The sequence below is a fragment of the Trematomus bernacchii genome, unplaced genomic scaffold (assembly GCF_902827165.1).
Source record: "Trematomus bernacchii unplaced genomic scaffold, fTreBer1.1, whole genome shotgun sequence".
Classification (NCBI taxonomy): domain Eukaryota; kingdom Metazoa; phylum Chordata; class Actinopteri; order Perciformes; family Nototheniidae; genus Trematomus; species Trematomus bernacchii.
In genome coordinates this window covers 9,213,504-9,239,010 of record NW_022987689.1, presented here as the reverse complement: position 1 = coordinate 9,239,010, position 25,507 = coordinate 9,213,504, and the positions used below count along the sequence as shown (strand labels likewise).

General features: G+C 40.0%; 1 protein-coding gene across 1 annotated transcript in view; it reads right to left on the bottom strand.

Moving 5' to 3' along the window:
• The window catches only part of LOC117488605, a 29,610-nt gene extending 6,585 nt beyond the window's left edge, over positions 1–23,025 (bottom strand). The window contains exons 1-57 of the mRNA XM_034137604.1: positions 22,976–23,025; positions 22,652–22,859; positions 22,071–22,214; positions 21,026–21,182; positions 20,898–20,925; positions 20,685–20,790; positions 20,230–20,322; positions 20,064–20,127; positions 19,837–19,935; positions 19,607–19,710; positions 19,215–19,353; positions 18,994–19,112; positions 18,722–18,871; positions 18,475–18,645; positions 18,085–18,394; positions 17,914–17,996; positions 17,609–17,814; positions 17,395–17,518; positions 17,163–17,299; positions 16,813–17,068; positions 16,485–16,727; positions 16,226–16,402; positions 15,992–16,137; positions 15,796–15,886; positions 15,328–15,717; positions 14,931–15,057; positions 14,726–14,844; positions 14,442–14,638; positions 13,909–14,092; positions 13,605–13,770; positions 13,391–13,515; positions 12,982–13,290; positions 12,696–12,899; positions 12,303–12,599; positions 12,106–12,210; positions 11,931–12,026; positions 11,706–11,840; positions 11,459–11,475; positions 6,592–6,793; positions 6,234–6,377; positions 5,984–6,140; positions 5,857–5,884; positions 5,195–5,348; positions 5,064–5,156; positions 4,924–4,987; positions 4,742–4,840; positions 4,538–4,641; positions 3,998–4,136; positions 3,766–3,884; positions 3,506–3,655; positions 3,243–3,413; positions 2,866–3,159; positions 2,637–2,729; positions 2,306–2,511; positions 2,110–2,233; positions 454–590; positions 90–345 (exon numbers count right to left, since the gene is read on the bottom strand). Coding sequence (XP_033993495.1) covers positions 90–345; positions 454–590; positions 2,110–2,233; positions 2,306–2,511; positions 2,637–2,729; positions 2,866–3,159; positions 3,243–3,413; positions 3,506–3,655; positions 3,766–3,884; positions 3,998–4,136; positions 4,538–4,641; positions 4,742–4,840; positions 4,924–4,987; positions 5,064–5,156; positions 5,195–5,348; positions 5,857–5,884; positions 5,984–6,140; positions 6,234–6,377; positions 6,592–6,793; positions 11,459–11,475; positions 11,706–11,840; positions 11,931–12,026; positions 12,106–12,210; positions 12,303–12,599; positions 12,696–12,899; positions 12,982–13,290; positions 13,391–13,515; positions 13,605–13,770; positions 13,909–14,092; positions 14,442–14,638; positions 14,726–14,844; positions 14,931–15,057; positions 15,328–15,717; positions 15,796–15,886; positions 15,992–16,137; positions 16,226–16,402; positions 16,485–16,727; positions 16,813–17,068; positions 17,163–17,299; positions 17,395–17,518; positions 17,609–17,814; positions 17,914–17,996; positions 18,085–18,394; positions 18,475–18,645; positions 18,722–18,871; positions 18,994–19,112; positions 19,215–19,353; positions 19,607–19,710; positions 19,837–19,935; positions 20,064–20,127; positions 20,230–20,322; positions 20,685–20,790; positions 20,898–20,925; positions 21,026–21,182; positions 22,071–22,214; positions 22,652–22,852 — 8,553 coding nt within the window. The 5' untranslated portion in view covers positions 22,853–22,859; positions 22,976–23,025. The remainder of the gene's footprint in view (positions 1–89; positions 346–453; positions 591–2,109; positions 2,234–2,305; positions 2,512–2,636; positions 2,730–2,865; positions 3,160–3,242; positions 3,414–3,505; positions 3,656–3,765; positions 3,885–3,997; positions 4,137–4,537; positions 4,642–4,741; positions 4,841–4,923; positions 4,988–5,063; positions 5,157–5,194; positions 5,349–5,856; positions 5,885–5,983; positions 6,141–6,233; positions 6,378–6,591; positions 6,794–11,458; positions 11,476–11,705; positions 11,841–11,930; positions 12,027–12,105; positions 12,211–12,302; positions 12,600–12,695; positions 12,900–12,981; positions 13,291–13,390; positions 13,516–13,604; positions 13,771–13,908; positions 14,093–14,441; positions 14,639–14,725; positions 14,845–14,930; positions 15,058–15,327; positions 15,718–15,795; positions 15,887–15,991; positions 16,138–16,225; positions 16,403–16,484; positions 16,728–16,812; positions 17,069–17,162; positions 17,300–17,394; positions 17,519–17,608; positions 17,815–17,913; positions 17,997–18,084; positions 18,395–18,474; positions 18,646–18,721; positions 18,872–18,993; positions 19,113–19,214; positions 19,354–19,606; positions 19,711–19,836; positions 19,936–20,063; positions 20,128–20,229; positions 20,323–20,684; positions 20,791–20,897; positions 20,926–21,025; positions 21,183–22,070; positions 22,215–22,651; positions 22,860–22,975) is intronic.
• Between the last annotated feature and the right edge of the window lie 2,482 nt (positions 23,026–25,507).

Sequence of the window (25,507 nt, the reverse complement as noted above, 5' to 3'; positions counted from 1 at the left end):
TAGGTTTCCATATACATGATTTTTAGGATATAAATGATTATATTAGACTTTTTGCATTAAAATATTAAGAAAGCTCTTGTTAAACTTACAGATTGGACATGGAGCTGCAGGTCATTCTTCTCTTGAAGAAGAGAAACCATTTTCTCCTCCAGTTCCTTTCTACGAGCTTCAGATTTTGCATATGCCTCCTTCAGCTTCAGGAATTCGTCCTTCATGTTGGCCATTTCCTTTTCTGATTCAGCCGATCTCAACAGAGGTTTAATTTTGAAGAACAGCTTCATCCAGGGCCAATTCTTGACCCCCATGAAGGCACGGATGTTCCACTGGATCACCAAAAGTGCATCTCTGTCAAAGATAGAACAACGTTATTTCATCCACTGATACGAATAACATCATGTTGTATGATTGTTATCATTTATTTGGTTTGTGTTTTATATTCTATATTCCTCTGACCTCCTTTCAACAATTCTCTGGAATTCCACTCTTGCCAGCATGCCTCTTGCTCTTGCCTGGATCCCAGTGATGATGAGGGACAAACGGTCATCCCTCATCTCTTCCAGTTGACCAAGAAGACCAGCCTTAAAGAACACCTTGAGGAACATGTATTGTATTACACATAAGAGCTCATGCCTTAGGAAATTGCAGCTTTAAAGCTGAATAACTGAATAACTTTGTTACTCTTAGAAATAAAAAGCTGAACTTAAAGTGGACCTATTATGCTATATTGGAAAAATACATTGTAGGGCCATACCTATACAAAACAAGTCTGTGAAGTTTTTTTGCTTAAAATACCAAACAGATCACCCATTGTAGCCATGCCTCATACCCCTCTGTTGCAGCCCTGTTACAAACAGGCTGATTCTGCTTTAAATTGAACGTCTGCTGCTAGCCACGCCCCTTTGTAGCGTCACTCAGCTTTCCCCTGCTAGAGAGAGATTTCTACCGGGAGATCTCAGCTAAACGCTGCGGTGATTAAATGCCATGTTATGCTCCTAACCACTTCAAGCTTCATTTCTGAAACAGTATGGAGCTCAAACCTTTCTCAGTAGTACTACGTGAGTTTTACCTTTACCCATGGATGCACAATAAGAACGGATTATATGATTATATGAATACTTTCGTGACGTTTCGCTCTCTCAAATGTTGGGCCATTTTGTCTTCATGCGCCAATGAGCAACTCTCATAGGAATGAACGAGGCCCCGCCTCCCACGCTGTATCCAGTTCTTATTATACATCCATGGCCAATATTCGTTGTGTCCAAACGGCGGTACTGCAATTTCCGTATCAGTCCGTGACGTCACCCGGCCCAAAACAACTTTTTCCCATTGACTAACATGAGACGTCTGTAAATCGGTGGATACTTTTTTTTTAACTAAATAAACTACACAGTATGAACTATTTTATAGCCCTTATTAGAATCATTCGGTCCTTAAAGTTGTAAAAGGCACTAAAAGCCGTATCTTTATATTTCTCTCTCCATTCATTCTAGTGAGCCGAGAGTGGGAACTCGGGGGCCGGGGCTTAAGGGGTGCATGCTCTGTGAGCGCACATATGGGTTCTTCTGCTCTGACAGCCAGGCATGATGGGTAATCTGACATTTCGCTCTCTCAAAGGTTGGGCCATTTTGTCTTCCTGCGCCAATGATCAGCTCTCATAGGAAAGAACGAGACCGCGCCTCCCACGCTGTATCCAGTTCTTATTATACATCCATGGTTAGCACCCCCTTTCTTTTCTTTTTTTTTATGCGATGTGGGCACGGAGGAAAAGAGAGAGGGTTTTGTTTTCTAACACTTTGTGAGTTCCCTGACACACCGGGGACACATATTTATGTATAAAAGACATCAAAAAGTGCATTTTGCATAATAGGTCCCCTTTAAATGAATTCTTGCTTAATGAAAAGTGCTCAGAAATGTAGCTGCTACAGGCCTATTTGATCTGTTGTAGTGAATAGCCTTTGGTAACATATAGATAAGATTGCTGAATTGGTGTCATTAAGTTTACTGACTTGATAATAATTTGTGTTACAATTTCTACCCTTCATGTTCTACTGACACTATTTGCATTTATAAACAGTTGTTACCAAATATGCTTTCTATTTAATTAGCTACCTTTGTGTGTCCAAACTTGTACTGACTGTGGTCAATATCCAGAGACCCAAGAAGTTTCTCTGCTCCCTTCTTGCTGTCAATGAACTGGCCGTCAGGGATGGCAGCAGGATTCAGGATGCGATATCTGGAAAATAAATAATATTTTAGAGATTTTCTTTCAAGGGTGTGACTAAACATTAACCATAAATGATTATACCTTTGTTTGAAATCTGCATAGGTGACCCTATTGGGAAAGCCCTTCCTGCAGATCCTGATGCCTTCCAGCACACCGTTACAGCGCAGCTGGTGCATCACCAGAGGGTTCTCCATGGCCCCAGGAGTCTTGGTCTCATTGGGGATGATGCAGCGTACAAAGTGAGGGTGAGTGGACTTCAAGTTGGTCATCAGCTTATGCAGGTTCTCCTGTGGAGAACAACCAGTTTGGTGATATTGTGACGCATAGTTTTCAGTTATTTATATAAAAGTAAGTCTCAGTCATCAGTATGCATTTGATGTAGCCATTCATACATAGATGTATTTTTACTAACCCTGTGCAAGGCAGACACAGTTTGGAAAGATGAACCCTTCTTCTTGCTGCCTTTGCCACCCTTTCCACCGTCAGCTAATAAACCAATGTACAACTCATTAGATTGAATTAAAAGACACTGGCATAAATTGTTCAATCTTGAAGTTCTCAATAGGACACATGTTAGAAAGCCTTTACATTCCCATTCGAGGTAGATCATTTAGTTTATTCCTACCTGACTCTGATCCAGCGTAATTTACAAAGAGCAAAGATAGCAGTTTAAGATTGGACTTCTGGTAGAGTCCAACAACAGTCTCATTCAGAGGATCTTTGTTTTTCAACAGCCAGCTGTTGATATTATAGTCAACAGTTCCAGCGTAGTGCATCAGGGCAAAGTGGGCCTCTGGTCTCCCTTTGACAATTCTGGGCTTCTGGAAGTTACCAGACTTCCCGAGATGGTTGTCATAGAGCTTGGATTTAAAGGTGGCATCAGAGGCTTTGGGGAACATGCACTCCTCTTCAAGGATGGACATGATACCCATGGGCTGAAAGGACAGAAATTAGAATTGCTTTAATAGACCATTACAAAACAAATAATTCACAAACGTGTAAAAGTGCAAAATCTTACCTTTTCAATCAGGTCAATACAGGCCTGCAAATCCATGCCAAAATCAATGAAAGTCCATTCAATGCCCTCTTTCTTGTACTCTTCTTGCTCCAGCACAAACATGTGGTGGTTGAAAAACTGTTGCAGTTTTTCATTGGTGAAGTTGATGCACAGCTGCTCAAAGGTGTTGAACTGTAATAACATTAATAGTAAGCAGGAATGAACTCATGAACATTTTAAGCACACATGGTAATAACGTGCTTTGGATTTTGTTACAAACTTACATCAAAGATCTCAAATCCAGCAATGTCCAGTACTCCAATGAAGTACTGGCGGGGCTGCTTTGTGTCCAGGGATTGGTTTATCCTCACCACCATCCACAAAAACATCTTCTCATACACTGATTTAGCCAGTGCACCAATAGAAGAGTTCACCTAAAGGAAGCCCAACATTTAAAAATGACAGTAAATAACCCAAAATTGGACTTATTGTCCACACATTGATAGTTTCCCTAGTACATTGAACTCTGAACTGTCATTCTTACCTGCAGGTCACTTTGTCCCTTGGTGACCCACTCATTTCCGACTTTGACTCTCGGGTGACAGAGACCTTTGATGAGGTCGGAGGTGTTCAGGCCCATCAGATATGCAATTTTGTCAGCATCTGAAAAAATTCAATGTAGGACTCTTCAATGAGCATCACCTAATCTCTTATAAACACATAAAATGCTGACATGTGACATATCCTGTTTCCTGGCTTCAGCGAGATTCTCTCACCTTCGGTGCCATCAGCCTCTGCCTGTTCTTCACGCTGCTTGTTCTTAAATTTCATATTTCCATGATGCATGATGGCACCAGTCAGCTTGTAAATGCCGTTCTTCTCTTCTTGATTAAATCCCAGCACATCAAAGGCTTCCTGAATGGGGAGATGGGTATTATATTTGTTGTGTCATTTACCTTTACAATTCTATCGGGATGTCTAGTTATGTGAAGAGATAACACAAATATTTGAGTAGCTTTAAAAGAAAATAGTTTGACATCTGACCTCAGACATTTAGTCCAGTCTATACAAATAGTGTTTTACTCTAATCTAGGGAAACATTAACACTGGGTTACATAACATTTCACAATCTCATTACTAACATCTAGATTTTCTGCCTTTTTTAAACCCCCTTAAAATGATGCCAATACCAATAATGTAAGTTTATATTTCAGTAAACTCTTTGAAGTCTTGAATAGCAAAATGAATTCAATGGAACTGAACTTTTTCATGCTAGTGGCTTTTCCATAAATACATTTAGATCAATCTCTTCTTACATCAGTTGCCATCAGTTCGTCAGCATCATTGATGGATGCTACTGTCGTCTCTCCTTGGGAGATGAAGCCGTAGTCATAGGGGTTGTTGGTGATAAGCAGCATTTCTAAAAAGCAAAAGAGAGATGTTCGTTGTTGTATGTTAGGGATACAACAACCTTGGAACTTCTTGTTGTTAGTGGCCCAAAGATCCTTTTTTTAATTTACCAAGCAGCTCAGGCTTTTTCTGAGACAGAATCTGATAGAAGATGTGGTAATCCCTCTCGGCCTTAAGCTGATAGGTGACCCGGGACTTTTCCAGCAGATCTGTGAAGACATAAGAAGTGGGGAGGTGATCATTGGGAACATTGAAACGGACAAGATGAAAGTCTGGAGAAAACACTGCTTACATGTCTCAATGTCAGCTGAGGCCAGCTTTCCACTGGCTGCAAAGTGAATTCTGATGAATTTACCCTAAAGTGTATGACAAAATGAAAATGTTACAATGTTATAGACTAAACGTAGTATTTCTTTACAGACAGATACTTACAAATCTGGAGGAGTTGTCATTCCTGATGGTCTTTGCGTTACCAAAGGCCTCTAAAGCAGGGTTAGCCTGAATGATTTGATCCTCCAGAGAACCCTAGAGGAATACAGGTATGCAAATTGTATTAGCAACACAAAGAGAAAAGTATGCAATATGCAGTTAAAAGATCTCAGCATTTTCACCTTTTTGTCACTGCCTGCATCCTTCTTCCCGCCTGCAGCTGCAATGCTGGCAAAGTACTGGATGACTCTCTTGGTATTGACAGTTTTCCCAGCACCGGATTCTCCGCTGAAGTTACACATTATATTGTTTTATAAATTGACAAATGTGAAACACACAGTAGCCCATATGCAACTACACAGGTTTTTAAATTTATGAACAAACATTAGTTACAATCAGTAAATAAGTAAATCCTTTTCAACATGTATCATTGTTTTCTTTCAGTACTCTATAGCTAACAAAACAGTGGCAATAGAGTAGTGGCTAGCATTCATGTTTGCTTCTAACTGAATCACATATTTACACTGTAAAAAACAATCAATAATTGCCATTACATTTATTATTCAGTGTTTATTCATTGTATATTCATGTATTCTTATACACTACATTAACATGCACAATTGTCTTTACCACTTAAAATATATAGTACTGGGTCTACATGGAGCATAAATGCTGAAACTCACAAAACCAACAAATAACATGCCTTGGAGGGCCGATTAATGCCACCTGCTCTAATTCTAACAGCATTATATAATTCTCAATTGCAGCATAACAAAGTAATGAAAAGATAACTCACGTGATGAGAATTGACTGATTTTCCCTGTCTGGAAAAGAGAAGAAAGGATCACTTAAAGAATACTAGGATTCCTAAGCGTTTTTATGATTCGCTTGTTATTAACATATGATAACTGAAAGTGAATTACCAGTGAGCATGTACTGGTAAGCATTGTCAGAGATGGAGAAGATATGAGGAGGAGCTTCAGCCCTCTTCTTTCCTCTGTAGGCAACAACCACCTCTTGGTTGTAGACTGGCAGCCCCTTGTAGGGGTTGACAGTCACACAGAAGAGACCAGAGTAGGTCTGTCGTATAAGGGGAATGACAAAATATAGTTATTTCAGATGCTGAGATGTCTTAATAACGAAGGAAAGTTACAGTTTAGGCATTTGTCTTACGTAAATCATCCATGCTGCATAACGCTCTTTGAGGTTAAACAGCACAGCGGGCTCATGGAGGAAGGTGAACATCGCCATGTCTTCAATTTTATCAAACTTTGGCGGGTTCTGAGGGTGTACATCGCACTCCTTCACTGTGACAGTCTGAAATGGAGATAGTCAGTATTAATACATTGTTATAAATCAAACAAGAGCATGTGTATAGGAAGGAAACCAACAAGCCACTGCGCATCATAGTCTCTGATTTCCACTGTTTCTCTGCCATGTATGACTAAAGGAAAATTAGACCTGATTTAATATTTGTCTTAGTTAGGAAACCACTTGCAGCAATGGCAGCTGTAACTGCCAGCTTACTGACCTTCCCTTTTGCAGTCTCAGCAGTGACTTTGTCTCCATCACGGCTGATGATGGAAGCCTTCACATATTCCTCATCAGGATCTGTAACAAAGCACTCCTTCTTCATGTCAAAGGCACGGGTCTGGGCCTCCAGGCGCTCCCGGTCTGACTTCCTCAGGTACGGGGCTGCTGCCCCAAAGTCTCTCATGACAGAGTCACCCATTGTTCACCTTGTCTATAGAAAAAAAGAAAGCATATGCTTATAAACAGTCCAATTTGAATTAGTTAATTAATCCTACATTGGTGTTATACTTTCCTTCATTAAATCCTTTTTTCAAATCAAACACATTTGAAACGTTCAGATGCTCTTACCTTACCAATCCCTATTGATGACACGGAGGTGTAATGGTCCTGAGGAAATGAACAATGGAAGCTGATGAGAAAAGTCTGCAGTCCACACTAACAAAGCTAATGCTTTAGAGTCAAAGTGTAGTCAGTGATTTCAGAACGCTTGTCTCTGCACCTTACCTTGAGATAGAATGGTGACCTATTGGGCGTTTCACCATGGGCTCTTTATAAACAAAGCCTCTCTGCCATATATGGAGGAGCGTTCAGGGTGCAGGAATGTTATTGTGTCTGCATAGGGTTGGGGGTTCATAGAGGGAGGGGGTTAATGAGTTCCCGAGTGCAATATAGAAATCAGTAGGTCCTAGTCTTATCAGTGATGGGGTCTGCTGACGTAGCCATATTAGGAGCTCCATGCACTCCAGTGATTAATATAGGTACCTTCAAGCAGCCAGGGACGGCAACTCAATCTTTAAATAGACACAGCGAGGAATTATTTTCTCGTCATCTCTTAAGTTTGCTTCTGTTACAGGAACAATACATGTTGTACTGAGCAGAAGCATCCTCACCTCAGACCGGCAGGACTGAACATTTGAAATGTGTGTAAAAGTTTATGATTAAATAGATGTGTTCATATCGATGGTGAGGTGTTCAACTTAAGGATGTCAAATAATGTACATTCACATTTGACTTTCAGTATTTATTGCCACTGTCTTTTTCTGTATCAAAAATGTACAATGTGGACAAACAACTATCAGACAACACTATTACAGTAACACAAATTCTACCAAGCACATAAAAAAAGGATTAAATGAAAAACATGCAGGTTAAGGACACAATTAAATAAATCATTAAAAACTGTAAAAATGAGTGAGTTCAAAAAGCTTATGGTATATATTATATGTCTATTTTGTTTTCCATATTTGTGATAAGAATATAGAAATCATTACATGTTGATTCTATAAAGGCTTGCATTAGAAAAAATAAAGTGTTAAATGATTAATGATTTATAAATTGGGAAATAATTAAGTAGACTTTATGCATACTGCATCTGGGAACAACAATAAGAAAACTAAAAGGTTGTTTATATTCTTTATATACAATAATCCAGAGTATTCCTTCAATGTAGACTCCTGGTCTTGTTGTGTAAACACAAAGGAAGACGCAGAAAATCTCTGGGGAGATATTCGAGAGAAGTATGTTATGTATGGGTCTCAATTACCCAGAAGGCTTAAGTGGAGTCGCAGTGAGGCATTGGGAGCATATTGTGTTTATTTATCATAGAATGGACTTCGCTGTAAGATAAATCAGATACCAAATGGTTGGGTCTAAATAAAGAACATGGGTCTGTGGGATTATTCAGGCGGCAAGTGCTGGGCGACACAGACAAGGGACTGCCACAGGTGACATTCTTGAGAATTACTGAAAGGCAGAAATGATGACACCCAATTGAGAGCTATGTCAGCATGACATGCTCCGATGAGACACCAAGGTCACTGTGGAAGCCTTCTCCCATTATCAGACAGCAGCTAACGAAAGCTGGCACCCTCAGTTACAGACCTGTTGACATGGCATTGTGTCTTTGAGGACAAAGATAGCTGCGTGAAATTCCTCTGTAGCACAGAGCCCTAATCGAGGAAGACAGCCTTCAGTTGGAGCAGATGATAGCCCCACGCTGGGTATTGTCTCACAAATATAATGGGAGTGACAGGTATATTCCACAGCCCATAACTTTTAATGTTCCTTTTAAATGCCCCTCCTATATGGGGTATGAGCCTAAGCTTCAGTTTTACATCAGCAGACTAACTTTAAGGTAGTATTCTAATATCTACTCCGTTAACAATATGCTTCTCTAAAAGTAGATATAAACCTTCCTACTGCCCACCCTTAGCTGCTGTTCAACAAGCCTCGTGACTGCGAAACACATTTTAATTTACATGTTATTCCCCTTATCCAAAAAGACTTTTAAAACAAACCACAACATTCATTGTAATTAAATATAACAACCACATTGCACAGCCCATCACTAGCACCAGTAATCACAGCCGCTTCAGAGGTTAAGAGATAAAAGGAGGGTCAACAGCTGGTGACAAGTGCTGAGATTATTTCCATTCTGATAGCTGTTTCGACAGCTGGCGTCAGGGGGCCAAATGGAAGTGAGAGATTCCATGCCCCTGCTAAAGACCAAGTGAAGATAACACTGACCTCACAGGTCAAACTTTTATTAATGAACGGGAACATGTTTCAAATGCTTTGTTTATCACAACAAATTAACATTGTCACCACATGTTTCCATTAAATACAAACAAGGGAAGGACATAAAAAGAGCCTCAAGCCACATGTCTCTTTGTTCTGTGCTCCCGAAGGACAGTATTTTAAAAGCCTGATTTAACTACAAAGCTTTCTTCTTATTTTACCCGTGACTTCATTGCTATTTTATAGTTATTTAGGTATTTTATCTCTTTTTAACCGTAAGGCAACTGTAAAAGTATTTTATAAATAAAGTGTGTAACTATCATTATTGTTTTAGTCACTATCTTGTTTTGATTTTGTTTTTGGATCCCCATTAAAATAGCACTTAGTTATTATTTATATTTGCTTATTTGATCACATAATACTCCTTCCATTTTCTGTTGTTTGAGCTTTCTGTAAATGACCAATGTTGCTTTTATAAACAGCTGCTGATGCTTTTGCTTCTGCTGGAAAAGCATTTCCCCTGGAGGGACCTGAGTCAGACCGGTGTGTAAAATATTTTATAAACTGGCTTTAAACTAAATCACTTTTGGGTTAGGAGGGTCAGTGGTAGTTGCAAACACATGCTTTCCACATCTCAGATAGGACCATTAACATCATTAAGCATGTTGGAGATGGTCTAATTATAGAGGCAGTACACTTTTTCCATCTTTGGCCAGTCCCCTCACTCATATGAGCATGGTCTCAGATGTCCTGTTAATCATGCCGATAATCCTCCACACACTGTGCTGCATGTGGTGAGCCTCTTAAACATAGGTGTGAATAAGCTTCCATTAGCTGATGGATACCTGCTTGTTCACTCAGGGAGTTGAGGACCTGACATGTAATAAGAGAAGAGACAGGACTCCCTGAATTTCACACAACGGGTGTCTGGGGCCTGCCCTCTCCTCCCTCCTTCTGCCCAAATGATTATTTAGCTTCCAGCACCAGCAGCAATGACTGAGACCTGCAGCAGCACCGAGGCAAAGCTCTAAACAGACAGGTAACCATAGCACTCTTAGTACAGGGAAACAATCATTATAGTTTGTTGTAATTTGCTGTTGTCTGTTTCATTATATGATCTACATATGTTATTGTTGGTTCTTTGAAATCCTCTTTAGCCCTTTGGAGGTATTTGCCGAGCAGCTGCCAGTAATTATTCATGGTATTATGGAAAGTCTGAGTATGAGCATTGGTTCATTGTTGACCTTGAGGCCCAGACTCCTGGGATTTCTTTTACTCTATTTTAAGAAAAGGATTTGATTTATCTCTCTCTCTCTCTTCTAGCAATCACTACAACTCAACGTCCCTCTTTTTAGGACATCTGCCACTACACTTCATTTGGTCCCAAGAGTTTTCCTGCTTTGGCCTAATTCTGTTCTTCCTGCTTCATGATTCCTTTACTGACGCCTATCAGTTTCTTTGTAAATGTAGTAGACTAATGTATTTCATCCCAAATTGTAAAATGTATTATTCAAATAGGCACTGTTACTTTTTTTGTGCGAGTGACCAGTCAATATGATCGATTTAAGTTTCATTAAACACAGTACTCCTCATACATTGTGTCATGAACAAACACTTTCTTAATAATGGAAGAACACAACGGCGTTAACATTTTTGATGAGATTTTATTAAGCATTACAGGTTGTGAATAGTGATAGGGAATCAATACAATGGAGTATTAAGGCCTCTATTGGGAACAAATCCCAATCTGAGATTTCCAATATTAAGTCATAATATTTAGAAAATAAAGTCTCAATATGATAGGTTGCTTTGAATGATATTATGCGTATAGTTCCTATTCAATTTCATGTGCATACTTTAATCTTTTATAACAGTCCAAAGGCCACTGAAGCCCTCAGTTATTCTGACTGGTTACCTTCCCTATGCTAGTATCTTCCTACTCATTGAAATCCTAAGGGAAGTGTGTGTATAGCTGCACTTTATCAGGTGGTGAAGATTTATGTGTCAATGTGTTTTCCAACTGTTTTGGTTTTAACCTCCTTGGCAACACAGCCGTCAGACATTTCCCTAAACTTTTGACTTCTCTTATCTGTTTACTATGACAGGGTCAAAATATCCAGATTCCTTCCACATGAAATTACAACTACATTTGTGTCATAATACAACTTGAAATATAATGACTTTATTCTAATTAGAAAACATGTTTTTAGTTGCAATACAATGCCCTTTTTTCTCTAAATATTACAACTTTATTCTTGAAATCTTACAATTTTCTCCCATGTTGGCCTTATACTCTGTTCTACAGCACACAGCGGGCTAAGGGATTTCTGCAGGCTCCAAAGCTTCACTCTTCCTCAAACACTTTCTGTTGCAGCCCAGGAATTTGGAAAAAAAGAAAAAGAGAAAGCTGTTAAGACTGCAGATAAGCAATGCTTTAATGCCATAAAGCAATGTATTCATTAACAGACAAATGTACACTAAAGCACACTTGTACTAATACTCAAAAAGCAGAGCAGCATGTTAAATTAGCCAGCAGAGGGCAGCAGGTGTCAGGGTCAGATGCTGAGCATCTGCTGCAGCGTGCATGGTTCAAACCTTGGGGCCCACATCACGGGTCTTGGCACGCATCTTGTTGACCTGAGTCTCAGCAATGTCAGCTCTCTCTTCAGCCTCATCCAGCTCGTGCTGCTGCTTCCGGAACTTACCAAGGTGAGCATTAGCCTGTTCCTCCTGTTGAGGATTGATACAAATAAAAATAGTTACCTATTGACAGGGTGAAAAGCCAAATGAAAACCACACTTCACACTTTGGCAAACTTACAGCCTCCTCAGTAGTTCTCTTGTAAGATTTAACCTTCAACTGCAGCTTATCTACCAGGTCTTGGAGTCGGGCAATATTCTTGCGATCTTCCTCACTCTGTGGAAATACAAGTACATTTCCTTCCAATACATTTCAACCACACAGAAAGATTATTAAAGCTAGTTGTGTCACAAACCTGATAGGTAAGTTCCTTCATACGGCGTTCGTATTTACGGATGCCTTTCACAGCTTCGGTGCTTTTCTTTTGCTCCAGTTCCACCTCATTTTCCAGCTCCTTCACCTGCTCAAGGACAGTGTTTTTTCAATAAATGTTCTCATAACCTCTTCAACATCACTATATAACACTAATGACTAATCAAAAGAAATACTAACCCTGGTCTCGAGCTTCTGGATCTGCTTCTTGCCTCCCTTCATGGCGATCTGTTCAGCTTCATCCAGACGGTGCTGCAGGTCTTTGATGGTTTGCTCCATGTTCTTCTTCATGCGCTCCAGGTGAGAGCTGGTGTCCTGCTCTTTCTTCAGCTCCTCTGCCATCATGGCAGCATCAGTGATGGCTTTCTTAGCCTTTTCCTCAGCATTTCTGCACTCCTGCACTGCTTCCTCCACTTCAGTCTGAAGCTGGGATGTATCAGCCTCCAGCTTCTTCTTGTGATTGATCAGGCTAGTGTTCTATTTGGATACAACCAAAGCTATTTCATTAAACAATGCACCATAGAGCAACATTTTTTATAATGAAACAAATTCATTGTCAGATTTCTGCCATACCTGTGAGTGCAGGAGCTGCACCCGTTCACTAACATCCAGCAGCTCTTGCTCAGCAAGTTTGCGGCCTCTTTCAGTTTGCTCCAGAGCAGACCTGAGCTCTTCCACTTCGGCCTGAAGCAGGTTGTTGCGTCTCTCAACAATGGCATTGTTCTCCTTAAGCTCTTCATTGGATCGAAGAGAGTCATCAAGCTGGAGCTGGGCGTCCTGTAGAATGATCAGATTCTCCGGTTACAAAGATACCAAAGTAATGATGCAAATTACAATAAAGGTATTTCCCCCTTTTTACCTTCAGATGTGCATGGACAGATTTAAGCTGTTTCTGAGCCTCAGCCGCCTGCCTGTTTGCCTGGCTCAGCTGGATCTCCATCTCATTAAGGTCTCCCTCCATCTTCTTCTTCAAACGGAGAGCCTCGTTCCTGCTGCGAGTCTCCGCGTCAAGAGAGCTCTGCAGGGTGTCAATGGTCCTCTGCAGGTTCCTCTTGGACTGCTCCATCTCCTCGTCTTTCTCAGCTACTTTACGCTCCATGTCTGCCTTAATCTGGTTGAACTCAAGTTGGGCTCTTAGAATCTTTCCCTCCTCATGCTCAAGAGACCCCTAAGATGGAAATCAGGAATTAATTTAAAAAAATGTCTACTACAACTTTGAAACTAAAATGATAAATGTATCAGAAAAAGCTTTGACATTTAAGTGTTACCTCTGCTTCCTCGAGTGCAGACTGAATCTCACTCTTTTCTTGCTCCAGCTGCTTGCGGGCTTTCTCCAACTCATGAATGCTTTTTGCTCCCTCTCCAATTTGCTCAGTGAGGTCAGACATCTCCTCTGTGTATGAGAGTAATGGTGTGTAATTCACTTTTTTGCCACCTGAAATATGTATGATATGCCATTTTAGACACCTTAATATACATTACCCTGAAGATTCTTGTTCTCCCTCTTCATGGTATCCAGATGATCCAGTGACTCCTCATATGAATTCTTCAGTTTGAAGAGCTCTGTGCTCAAAGACCTGGCTTCCTTCTGAGAGCCCTCCAGCTCACACTGAGACTCTTCATACTTCTGTTTCCACTCAGACAGGACCTAGACATTGAGATACAAGTTGTATCATTTCACGTTTAAATCACCACTTCAAACTTTTAACAGCAAAAGGTGCATTGGTTGAGTAGACCATTTTCACTTTGAAAACCAGGTTTTTAATGATAAACAATGCTGATGTACCTTGTCAAAGTTTCTTTGCTTCTTGTCCAGAGCAGCAGCAGCAGCATTAGACCTCTCAACATCCACCATGAGATCTTCAATCTCATTCTGCAGCCTGTGTTTGGTCTTCTCCAGAGACGAGCACTTAGCATTCACTGCTTCAACGGCCTCCTCGGCATCCTGCAGACGCTGAGCCAGCTTTTTCCTGAAAAAGATAACAAGTCTTATCCAATGTTTGCTTAAGTGTCTCTTTATTTTAGAGACATGTTATGGCTTTGTTAAAGCACATTAAATAAAGGCAGTAGTGATGTGAAACCACATGCCACACAGGCGCCCGGCTTTATTCAAACTGGAGACTTTGCAATTCAAATATATAAAACAACATACACAATATTAGGGCAAGCTGACTCTGCCTCCTGCTTCCAAACGAACAAGATGTTTGAATGAATGAATTACATTTCTCATCAAACTGTAATTACGAGCTGCAATTGTAATCAACTTGTGGCAATTTGTTGACATTACTTTTAGTGACACAGGTGTTTGTTGTTACTCACTTGGCCTCCTCCAGTTCCTCAGTCTTTTGGATGGCATCAGTTTCGTACTTAGCTCTCCACTGAGCCACCTCGGAGTTGGCCTTGGACATGCCACGCTGCAATTCAGACTTGGCCTCCTGCTCCTCCTCATACTGCTCCCTGAGCAGATCACAGTCATGACGAGCAGACTGCACTGCATGGGCTAAAGCAGTCTTTGCCTGAATAAATAATGATAATGTTGGTATTCCTCTTCCACATGGACAAATATTTGAAATATTAATTAATACATTTTGCCGTTTTCATACTTTTACTTCCTCCTCTAGTTGTCTTTTTATGTCTTCAAGTTGTTGAGTGTAGCAATTTTTTCCTCTGGTCAGCTGAGAAACAAGAGATTCTTTCTCCTCCAGCTGTCTTGAAAACTCACCTAAAGAGGCCAAAGTTAGGTTTTTGAATTAGATTGTTTTACATCAAACAATGTATTCTTTTTTAATTGAAACGTGTTAAACTGACCATTCTCAGCTAGAAGCTTGGCTCTCTGAGTGGTGAAGTCATTCATAGATCTCTGATATTCATCACACTTGCTCCTGTATTCATTCATTTGATCTTCCAAAGTTCTGCAGGTCTTTTCCAAGGTAATCTTCAAAAGAAATAGTTCACAAGCAATGTTGATTACTTTTCAGAATTAAACATCGCTAGACATTTATTCACTATATTGCATCCCCAACTTAGAGGGAATAATAATAAGAAGAACAACTCAATATCATTTGAGATACTACTGTATGTGCACTGTTAACTGATGTTGCATCTCCCTAGGGCCTAGGCTATTGAATTGTCATCATTCCTTACCAGTTATCAGTCAGTTCCATCAGTGTGGAAATGTACCTTGAACATCTTCATGCGCACATACCTTTGACTTGGCTATGTGTTCCATATTGGAGACCACATCATCCAGCTCCAGTCTGAGCTCACTCTTCTCCTTCTCCAGTTTCTGCTTGACTCTCTGCAGGTTGTCTATCTGCTCTCCTAGATCAGCCACACTGTCAGCTTGTTTCTTCCTGAGTGTGGCAGCAGTGGCTTCGTGCTGCAGAGTAGCCTCTTCAAGGTCTCTGCGGAGTTTCTGTAGCTCGGCCTCTCTCTTCTTGTTCATCTCAATCTGGGCAGATGTTGCTCCACCAGCTTCCTCCAGCCTCTCACTGATCTCCTCCAGCTCTCTGGACAAGTCGGCTCTCTGCTTTTCCACCTTAGCTCGAGCAGATCGCTCTGCTTCAAGCTCTTCTTCAAGCTCCTCTACACGAGCCTAGTGTCAGAACAACATATTTTAATGTGAGTTATAATGGGAATTTCCTAACTTTTAATGAAGTTCCTTTAGTTGTACCTGCAGCTCCTTCAGCTTTTTCTGGAGTTGAATGATGATTGTTTGATCATCTTCAATTTTCCCGTTCAGCTGGCTGATCTCAAAGTCTTTCCTGCAACATTTTGTTTATTTGTTACAAGATTATTGGAACATTTACAACTGGTGTCACAGTATTAAATGACCGTAGTGAATGAACAATGTCATGCTGAATGTGTACTTTTTCAGGTGCTCCTCCAGTTGTATCTTGTCATTTTCTAAATCCATTAAAGTCTCCAGGGTCAACTTTAAGTCTCCCTCCAGCTTTCTCTTAGCTCTCTCAAGGTCCATTCGAACCTTCTTCTCTTGCTCAAGAGATCCCTCAAGCTTAATACAAATAGGTTTGTTTACAACAGTCGTGAATTCATCATTTTGTAATACTTACATCATATACACTTTTGATAATAATGCTTACATCATCCACTTGCTGCTCCAGCTTAGTCTTGGCCTTGGTCAGAGTGTTGACTTTGTCTTCTTCACTCTGAAGATCATCCAGTGTTTGCTGATGAGATTCCTGTAGGGCTTTCTTTTCTTTGGTCAACTTAGCAATGATTTCATCCTGACCAGCCATCTCTTCCACCAGGTTCTTTACCTATTCATTCATGAAAGTATAAGTTACTAGAGGCCTGATCAAGTTACTGATCCAAAAAAAGATGTTAAGATAAGTTTCATACCTTGTTCTCTGTGGCATGCTTTTCTTTCTCCACCTTAGCCAGAGTTAACTCTAAGTCATCAATGTCTTTCTTCAGCTCAGAGCACTCATCCTCCAGCTTCCTCTTCTTAGCAGTCATTTCAGCATTCATCTCCTCTTCATCCTCCAGCCTTTCCGTGAGCTCTTTGCCTTTTGCCTCAAGCTGGATCTTGCTCTTGATCAGCCCCTCACATCTTTCTTCTGCATCACAGAGATTATCTTGCTCCTACGAAACATCTCACTTCATTAGCACATACATCAATGACAGGACATTTTCAAAAAATACATTTCATTTGAGATAGCATTCTCACTGTTTGAACTTGGAGCTGCAGATCGTTCTGCTCTTGAAGCAGAGAAACCATTTTCTCCTCCAGTTCCTTTCTACGAGCTTCAGATTTTGCAAAGGCCTCCTTCAGCTTCAGGAATTCTTCCTTCATGTTGGCCATTTCCTTTTCTGATTCAGCCGATCTCAATAGGGGTTTGATCTTGAAGAACAGCTTCATCCAGGGCCAATTCTTGACCCCCATGAATGAACGGACATTCCATTGGATCACCAATAATGCTTCTCTAAAATATGTGTTGAATAAAATGAAAGGCTATTAATCAACCAACAATAACCTTTGAATTGTTACCGATGTCATCAGCTGTAAACATAAGGTACCTGCGTTCCACAATCTTCTGATACTCAATACGAGACAAGAGGCCACGGGATCTGGCTTGAATAGCAGTGATGATTTTGGAGAGACGCTCGTCTCTCATCTCCTCAAGCAGACCCAGCAAACCAGCCTTGAAGAACACCTAATAACAACAATGGGTATTTTACTTTTGTGCTACCTTCTTCATCTCCTACCGATTGTTTATTCTCGTTCATATCAGAAAACGTCAGATGATACCTTTGTGTGTCCAAACTTGTACTGATTGTGGTCAATATCCAGAGACCCAAGAAGTTTCTCAGCTCCCTTCCTGCTGTCAATGAACTGGCCGTCAGGAATGGCAGCGGCATTCAGAATGCGATATCTGAAAAATTAAATATTTGTAAAAATCTGATAATAATATTCTGGACTTCTGCTTCTAATTTGAAAGGGCCGGGCTTGAGTCTGATAATACCTCTGTTTGAAATCTCCATACAGGATCCTGTTGGGAAAGCCCTTCCTGCAGATCCTGATGCCTTCCAGCACACCGTTACAGCGCAGCTGGTGCATCACCAGAGGGTTCTCCATGGCCCCAGGAGTCTTGGTCTCATTGGGGATGATGCAGCGTACAAAGTGAGGGTGAGTAGACCTCAAGTTGGTCATCAGCTTGTTCAGGTTTTCCTATTAATATGATGAATCACATATTTATAGCTGGCTGTTAAGATATTCAGAACCATACAAAATATAATATCCTAGGATAAAAGCAGTCATAGACAATACCCTGTGAAGTGCGGACACAGTCTGAAACGATGCACCCTTCTTCTTTCTCTTCTCTTTTTTGCCTTCTTGCTCCTCACCTGCAACTGTTAAGGAAAATAACTGTTAAAATGTAACCTTTTAGCTAGACAAGAAAGGGTGTAATTTCCAAACAAGATATTCATGCCAGGGTACCTGGATCAGCTCCAGCATAATTAATGAACAGGATGGATAACAGCTTGAGATTGGACTTCTGGTAGAATCCAATAACAGTCTCATTCAGAGGATCCTTGTTTTTCACCAGCCAGTTGACGATATTATAGTCAACAGTTCCAGCGTAGTGCATCAGGGCAAAGTGGGCCTCTGGTTTTCCTTTGATACCTCTGGGCTTCTGGAAGTTGGCAGACTTCCCGAGATGGTTGTCATAGAGCTTGGATTTAAAGGTAATATCAGAGGCTTTGGGGAACATGCACTCCTCTTCAAGGATGGACATGATACCCATGGGCTGAAAGGAAAAAAATGTAAATTGTTTCAAAAGACTTGCTCCTTGTTGATTTAAGAAAATGTAATATTCCACTCTCTTACCTTTTCAATCAGGTCAATACAGGCCTGCAAATCCATGCCAAAATCGATGAAAGTCCATTCAATGCCCTCTTTCTTGTACTCTTCTTGCTCCAGCACAAACATGTGGTGGTTGAAAAACTGTTGCAGCTTTTCATTGGTGAAGTTGATGCACAGCTGCTCAAAGGTGTTCAACTGTAAAGACAAAAAACAGGTCAGATTTTCTATCCATTTTATGTTGGGAGAGAGCTGGTCAAATCAGATAACTCACATCAAAGATCTCAAATCCAGCAATGTCCAGTACACCAATAAAGTACTGGCGGGGCTGTCTGGTCTCCAGTGACTGGTTGATTCTTATCACCATCCACAGGAACATCTTTTCATAAATAGCCTTTGATAGAGCTCCAACAGAGTAGGTCACCTTTGGAATAGGCAACATACATTTGAAATTTAGCATGCAACCTTTATCCCTTGCAGAAGTAGCCATATGGAAAACATAATGTGCTCTTTTAATAGTTTTTAGAACAGTTTGTTTTTTCTTACTTGAGCAACACTTTGTCCCTTTGTGACCCACTCATTTCCGACTTTGACTCTCGGGTGACAGAGACTTTTGATGAGGTCGGAAGTGTTCAGGCCCATCAGATATGCGATTTTGTCAGCATCTGAAGACAGAAAGTGAAGGTTATAAAACTGAGGTCTGATACAAAGGACAGTGTTAGTCTTGGTTGGTTAAGAGCAAACGTGATTAACAGAGCTTCTCTCACCTTCAGTGCCATCAGCCTCTGCCTGCTCCTCTCGCTGCTTGGTCTTGAACTTCATATTTCCATGATGCATGATGGCACCAGTCAGCTTGTACACAGAGTTCTTTTCCTCTTGAGTAAAGCCCAACACATCAAAGGCACTCTGTGGAGTAGTACATCATATCTTCTTTAGCTTTGATTAAAATTATACCTTCTAAAAGAACAATAAATGCTATTTTGATCACTTTCTAAAGTTGTAAAGTCCTGTCTGAGTATTTTAAATTATGCAGTGTTTTGGTGTCTGAGAAGTCTTTAAACACATTGATCTGTTAATCCAACTAGATTGCATCAACGGTATCATTATGGTTAGAGTTTGATGTCAAATTGTAAAACCGAGGAATGATTATCAGCCTCACATCTGTTGCCTCCAGTTCATCTGCATCAACAATAGAGGCCACTGTGGTTTCCCCCTGAGAGATGAACGGGTAGTCATAGGGATTATTTGTAATCAACAGCATCTCTGGAGGACAAAGAGAGAGGGTGAGACAAGGTCAGACAGATGCAATCATACAAAGTGCCTTCATTTGGTCTTGGTTTGGTAGTCAACCACCACCAAGACACAAAGGAACCCCAGCCTTGCACTAACCCAGGAGTTCAGGCTTCTTGTTGGACAGAATCTGGTAGAAGATGTGGTAATCTCTCTCAGCCTTGAGCTGGAAGACCACACGAGATTTCTCCAGAAGGTCTGACAAGGGACAAATACAGGAGAGAATATATGGCCATGTGTAAAATCAACTTTATTATTGTTATAAATGATTTATTAAATCATGTTTTCTGCATCACTGTTTAACATATAAGGGTGTTTGTCCTTACATGTTTCAATATCAGCAGAGGCTAACTTTCCCCTGGTATCAAAATGAATTCGAATGAATTTACCCTGAAAGAAAAACATTTGTCCTTTGTAACTACATGATTGCGTTTTCAAGTGAACTGAATACAAAATAATCACAATTTATTCACACGGGGATTAGATACTTACAAATCTGGAAGAATTGTCATTCCTGATGGTCTTGGCATTACCAAAGGCCTCCAGAGCAGGGTTAGCCTGGATGATTTGATCCTCCAGAGAACCCTGTCAAAGAGGAACATTGTGTGGACTCATTTTTGTTTAAAGCTACACAAAGAGACTTTAGCAACCTCTGGCTGCAGTTATTAAAAAGTTTGAAGACATTTTAAGTTTACAATTTATATAGCAGAGAAGCTGTCGAAAGTGGAAATCATGACAGGATTGTTTGTGAATTTGTAAGATACTATAAACCGGTAATTTAATCAAGCAAGGTAGCAAAATCTATTCAATGTCAGTTCAGACGGCTAAGTTATGGGAGTTAAACTTATCTTTTTGTATAATGATTTAATCTGTAGTTTCAATCAGAACCTCTCTGGCAACTCACACATTTGACAGAGTTATAATTATTATTATTTATTATTATTTACCTTGTCTTTGGCATTGGGGTCTTTCTTCATGCCTCCAGATGCAATACTTGCAAAATACTGGATGACTCTCTTTGTGTTGACAGTCTTTCCTGCACCAGATTCTCCACTGTAATTGCAAACTCAAAAATCAATACCCAATGGCATCATAGAATAAGATGTTATTGCACAGCATATAGTGTCATTTTTGATAATCAAGTAAAACACAATACATACGTGATCAAAATAGACTGGTTTTCCCGGTCTAAAAAAACAAGTGTGCAGAAAGTGCAATATTGTAAGTATCAAGATTCAGCATAATAACATCTAATAAAGATTACCGAAGCATTATTGGTCATTTTTACCTGACAGCATGTACTGGTATCCATTATCAGAGATGGAGAAGATATGAGGAGGAGCTTCAGCCCTCTTCTTTCCTCTGTAGGCAACAACCACCTCTTGGTTGTAGACTGGCAGCCCCTTGTAGGGGTTGACAGTCACGCAGAAGAGCCCAGAGTAGGTCTGTGAGATACAGAAACATTGTTATTGTTTTACCAAATACTACTTCTAAATCGAACTTTTTTATGTTTATGATATATTGAAGATTCCAAGTTTTGGACACACTGTAACCTTGGATTCATATACTACAAATATTTCGTATTGAAATCTTAAAAGAGAACTAATTCATACATTTCTATGTAAAGGTGTATTTGATAACCTGGATAACATGCAGCCACTAGATGGCACACTCCACCTCACCCTTACATTTTGTTCACTATCAAAGCATTTGGTTGCTATTTTGATTCAAAATCAGCATATGTAATGGACAGTGAAGATTACCATTCAGGTTTCAAAGAAAGCTTTATTTAGCTTACCAGATAAGAAGAAGAGTGACTGCCTCTGATATAATTGTCAGCCTTTAAAACTACTTCAGCTGAGTCCAAAGAGCAAAAGCAATATTCACCATGGTCTTCCTCCTTTTTTCACTGAGCATTTTGGATTGGAACAGGAGTAAAGCCTGGCCAATACTGTTGAATTATTCATTTGGTTTTTTTCCACACAAACAGGCCACTACCAAGATAACAGAGATCACATCTGCCTTCTTAGCAACAGCATTTAATGAAACAACAATTTAAATTGAGGTAAACAGAAAATTCCTTTGGAACCCCTCAAAATTAAAAAGGAATTCACTTCCATAAGTTGTCTATAAAGAAAATCCATACTTGTGTTCTGTAACTTTTCAAAAGCTCATTAGATATATTTTTTTATTTGTCTACATCAAAATGTTCTCAATACTACTTTTTAGAGTAGGTGCAAAATGATAGCTGAAAACGTTTTTTTTAGAGTGTAAACTTGGTGCACGGTACGGCTCATTGACAAACCGTATTCATTGTATTGTCGGCTACTCACGTAGATCATCCATGCTGCATAACGCTCTTTGAGATTAAACAACACAGCTGGTTCGTGGAGGAAGGTCAGCATGGCCATGTCCTCGATCTTGTCAAACTTTGGAGGATTCTGTTGCATGATGTCGACATCTTTGATAACGACAGTCTGAGAAAAAAAAAGTGTTTTGTGAGACAATTTATTTTTGTTTATGCTGCCTGCTCATTTTGTTAACCTCCATGTGCTGCCTTATCATTGTCAACATTGCATGTGAAACATTACAAAGCATGCCACGCATTGTTAGTGACAGATGGCAGCAATACACCGTCTCATCACACACATCACCCGAGACACAAATCATACATATTTTTTATCGCCACTGATATACAAGTGTTGTCCACATGCTGCCTTCTGGTCAATTCATAATAATGAAATATAACAAATACTGTGTTAGAGTCATTCCTCACACTATTGTTACACATTTTGACATAAAGGTTAGACTTATAGGTTAATCGTTATTTCATCATTGCAACTATGATAAGAAAACCATATGTGTTGGTAATAATTTTAAAACTAAATGTCTGAATTGTTATGTAAACACTGACCTTCCCATTCGCCGTCTCTACAGTGACCTTGCTTCCTTCTCTGCTGGTGATGGTTGCCTTCACAAACTCTTCCACTGCATCCGGGACGAAGCATTCCCTCTTTATGTCGAAGGGACGCGTGGAAGCCTCCATACGCTCCTTGTCCGATTTCCTTAGGTACGAGGCAGCCGGCCCAAACACAGCCATCATAGCATCCCCCATGGCTGCTCTGCTTTACAAACATGTAGAGAGGATACAAGGTTTTACACGTCTGTATCACATATTTCAGCCTTTAATACTCATTATCATGCATTGCCAAGTAAGCATTAGTAAAGGAAATTGTACCTGTGATGTCAACTCAGATGACAGATAAACTCAAGACTGGTATGGGTAAATCTGAAATAGACAGAGAAAAAAATAAATGAGATATTTTAAAGATATTGTAAAAGAAAAGGAATTACAGTAGTTTAGCATCAGTATTTGTAAAACTAACTGGTCTCTTTTTCTACTTACAAGTATTTTGCATCATTAGAATAACATAGTTAGTTCAAAAGATAAAAAAGTATAAAAGCATGTAAAAAGCAAAAAGTGGTTTCTCCTCACCTCTTTTTTGAGAAATGAGACCACTTCTAAAACATTTACATGTTGTTTAAACTCCAGAATAATACAGCATGAATACAGAATTGATCCTGTGATGCAGACTTACCGAAGCCAGATGCTGAGGAAGCCTCTTCTAGACCTGTGGGGAAGGCAGGGATGAAATATATAACCCCAGATAATCCTGCCTAACGAGGCCAAGGGCATCACCCTGACCTATTCACTACCAAAAAAAACACGTATCTCAACAGGTTAGCTTCCAAACACTCCCCTTTACCCACTCACACACACATTGTGGTAATCGCAATCACTTTCATCACTTACGACATTGCTCTCTAATGGCTCTCTTGATGTCTGGTTGCCCTTTCTACTCACATCCAAAAAATTTGATTTTTCGGGAGTAGTGCCAGGGACTTTATCCTGCATAACTGGTCTGGGGCTCATCCAAGCATTGCCTCACTATCTATAATTCTACCACACTTTCCTTCAGTCATCTCTTGTCCTACATTCTTTTTACAAGTAAGGACTGGTCATGAATAGATACCAGGTTCTATTTATTGCCTGTAAAAACAAAAACAAAAATCTCTGTCATTGATATCAAATTCAAATGTCATTTTCCATGTATAAGCTAATCTATTTCAGCACACTTAAAGCAACATGTGGTTAAAGTGCCTTGAACACTTCGGTAAGGGTTGGAGCAAATTATTTGTCTGACACATCAAATGATAAACATAAAAATGATCAAGGCCATCCAAAAAGAACAAGTTACCAAGAAGAAGGATATAGGGAGGCTGTGGCGCAGTGGGTTAGTGCGTTGGTGTTCAGATCAGGGGAGCACAGGTTCAAACCCCACTGCAGTCAGCATGTCGTTGTGTCCCTGGGCAAGACACTTCACCCCAAATTGCTCCTGTGGGGATTGCCCACAGTATTGAGTATGTAAGTCGCTTTGGATAAAAGCGTCTAACAAGTAACATGTAATATATTCAAAATCATTTTTAAATGTGTGGCTAAGTCATTAAAAAGCAACATTGCTTGGATTGCCTTGCTGTTTATTCAGATCTTTGCATCCACAATTGTATACAGAGCAACCTCTCTGTTTTATCTTTCTCAACTTCTGAAGTGACTTGTTAAAGTAAAACAAAAAGTGAGGGTCTGACTGAGGCCCTAACTGAACAGTCTTGACCTGTATATCACTAAACCCTGAGTTAAATCTTAAAACCTGCTAGTGGAAAACACCATCCAGTGGAGGAGTCAGGCATTTATGGCTTTAACCAGCCTGTGCTGTGGGAAGCACTAACCCAAAAAGATGGGATTGCAAAATGAAATTCACCCGTTAAGTCATGGTCTGTTTGAGAACTCTTGAGTATCTGTCGTTGGTAATTCTTACTGTTGTTTGCAATGTCAATAATGTAATACTTTGCAAGCTACACCACACCAAGTGTCCACTCTGTCACCAGGGGCTAATTGACTATCACTCCTCCATTAATATTAGCTGTGGTAATCATCACCTCGTATTATAAGATGCTTATCACTGCCAGGTTATAGGTCTATTGTTTAGAGTCAAGGCCGGTCAAGCTGTGGTCGGCATCCTGTCAGCAGCCACTACAGACACTCAAGCGACAGCTCTGCCATGATATCTTGAATGCTTTGAGCCAATGAAATAAAGCTTACACAGATGGACATACTTCAAAGAAAACAATACTCACTTTAGGGATGAAAACAAAAATGTGTCAAACAATGTGTTTTATAGTAAAACAATAATGGAGAATCCAAGTCCGTCTCTTTTCAACGTGGCCACATTCCCCTTTCCCAAAACGTTTTATTACCATTTTACATCCATCCACCAGATGTTTCTGACTTTCGCTTCTTTCTCCATCACCTTCCCCCTGTCTTTGTCCTAAGAATTTACAATACATGAATGTGAATCATGTGTGGTAACTTCTGTGCTTCCTGGAAAAAGCAGATTAAACTAAAGAAGAGTAGCCAGTATATGATATGTAGTTAACGCTACTATTTTTTAAGCAAACATTGCTGCATTTATTGTAAAGTTCAGTTCAAATAAAAGGTCCCATTCCACTTCTAGACAGTGAGTTATCTTTCCATATAACTCTTGTCTCTCCATTGTTCTCTTATGATTATGGTATTAGGCTGTGTGCGGTTTATTAATAACTGTGGGTGGGATGGATATAAGAAAATGCTTTTGTTTTATAGATGCCTGACCCCATTCTCTTCTCTGCATGACTGACCACACAAACAGAGTTGGAGCCAGTTTACCAGCCA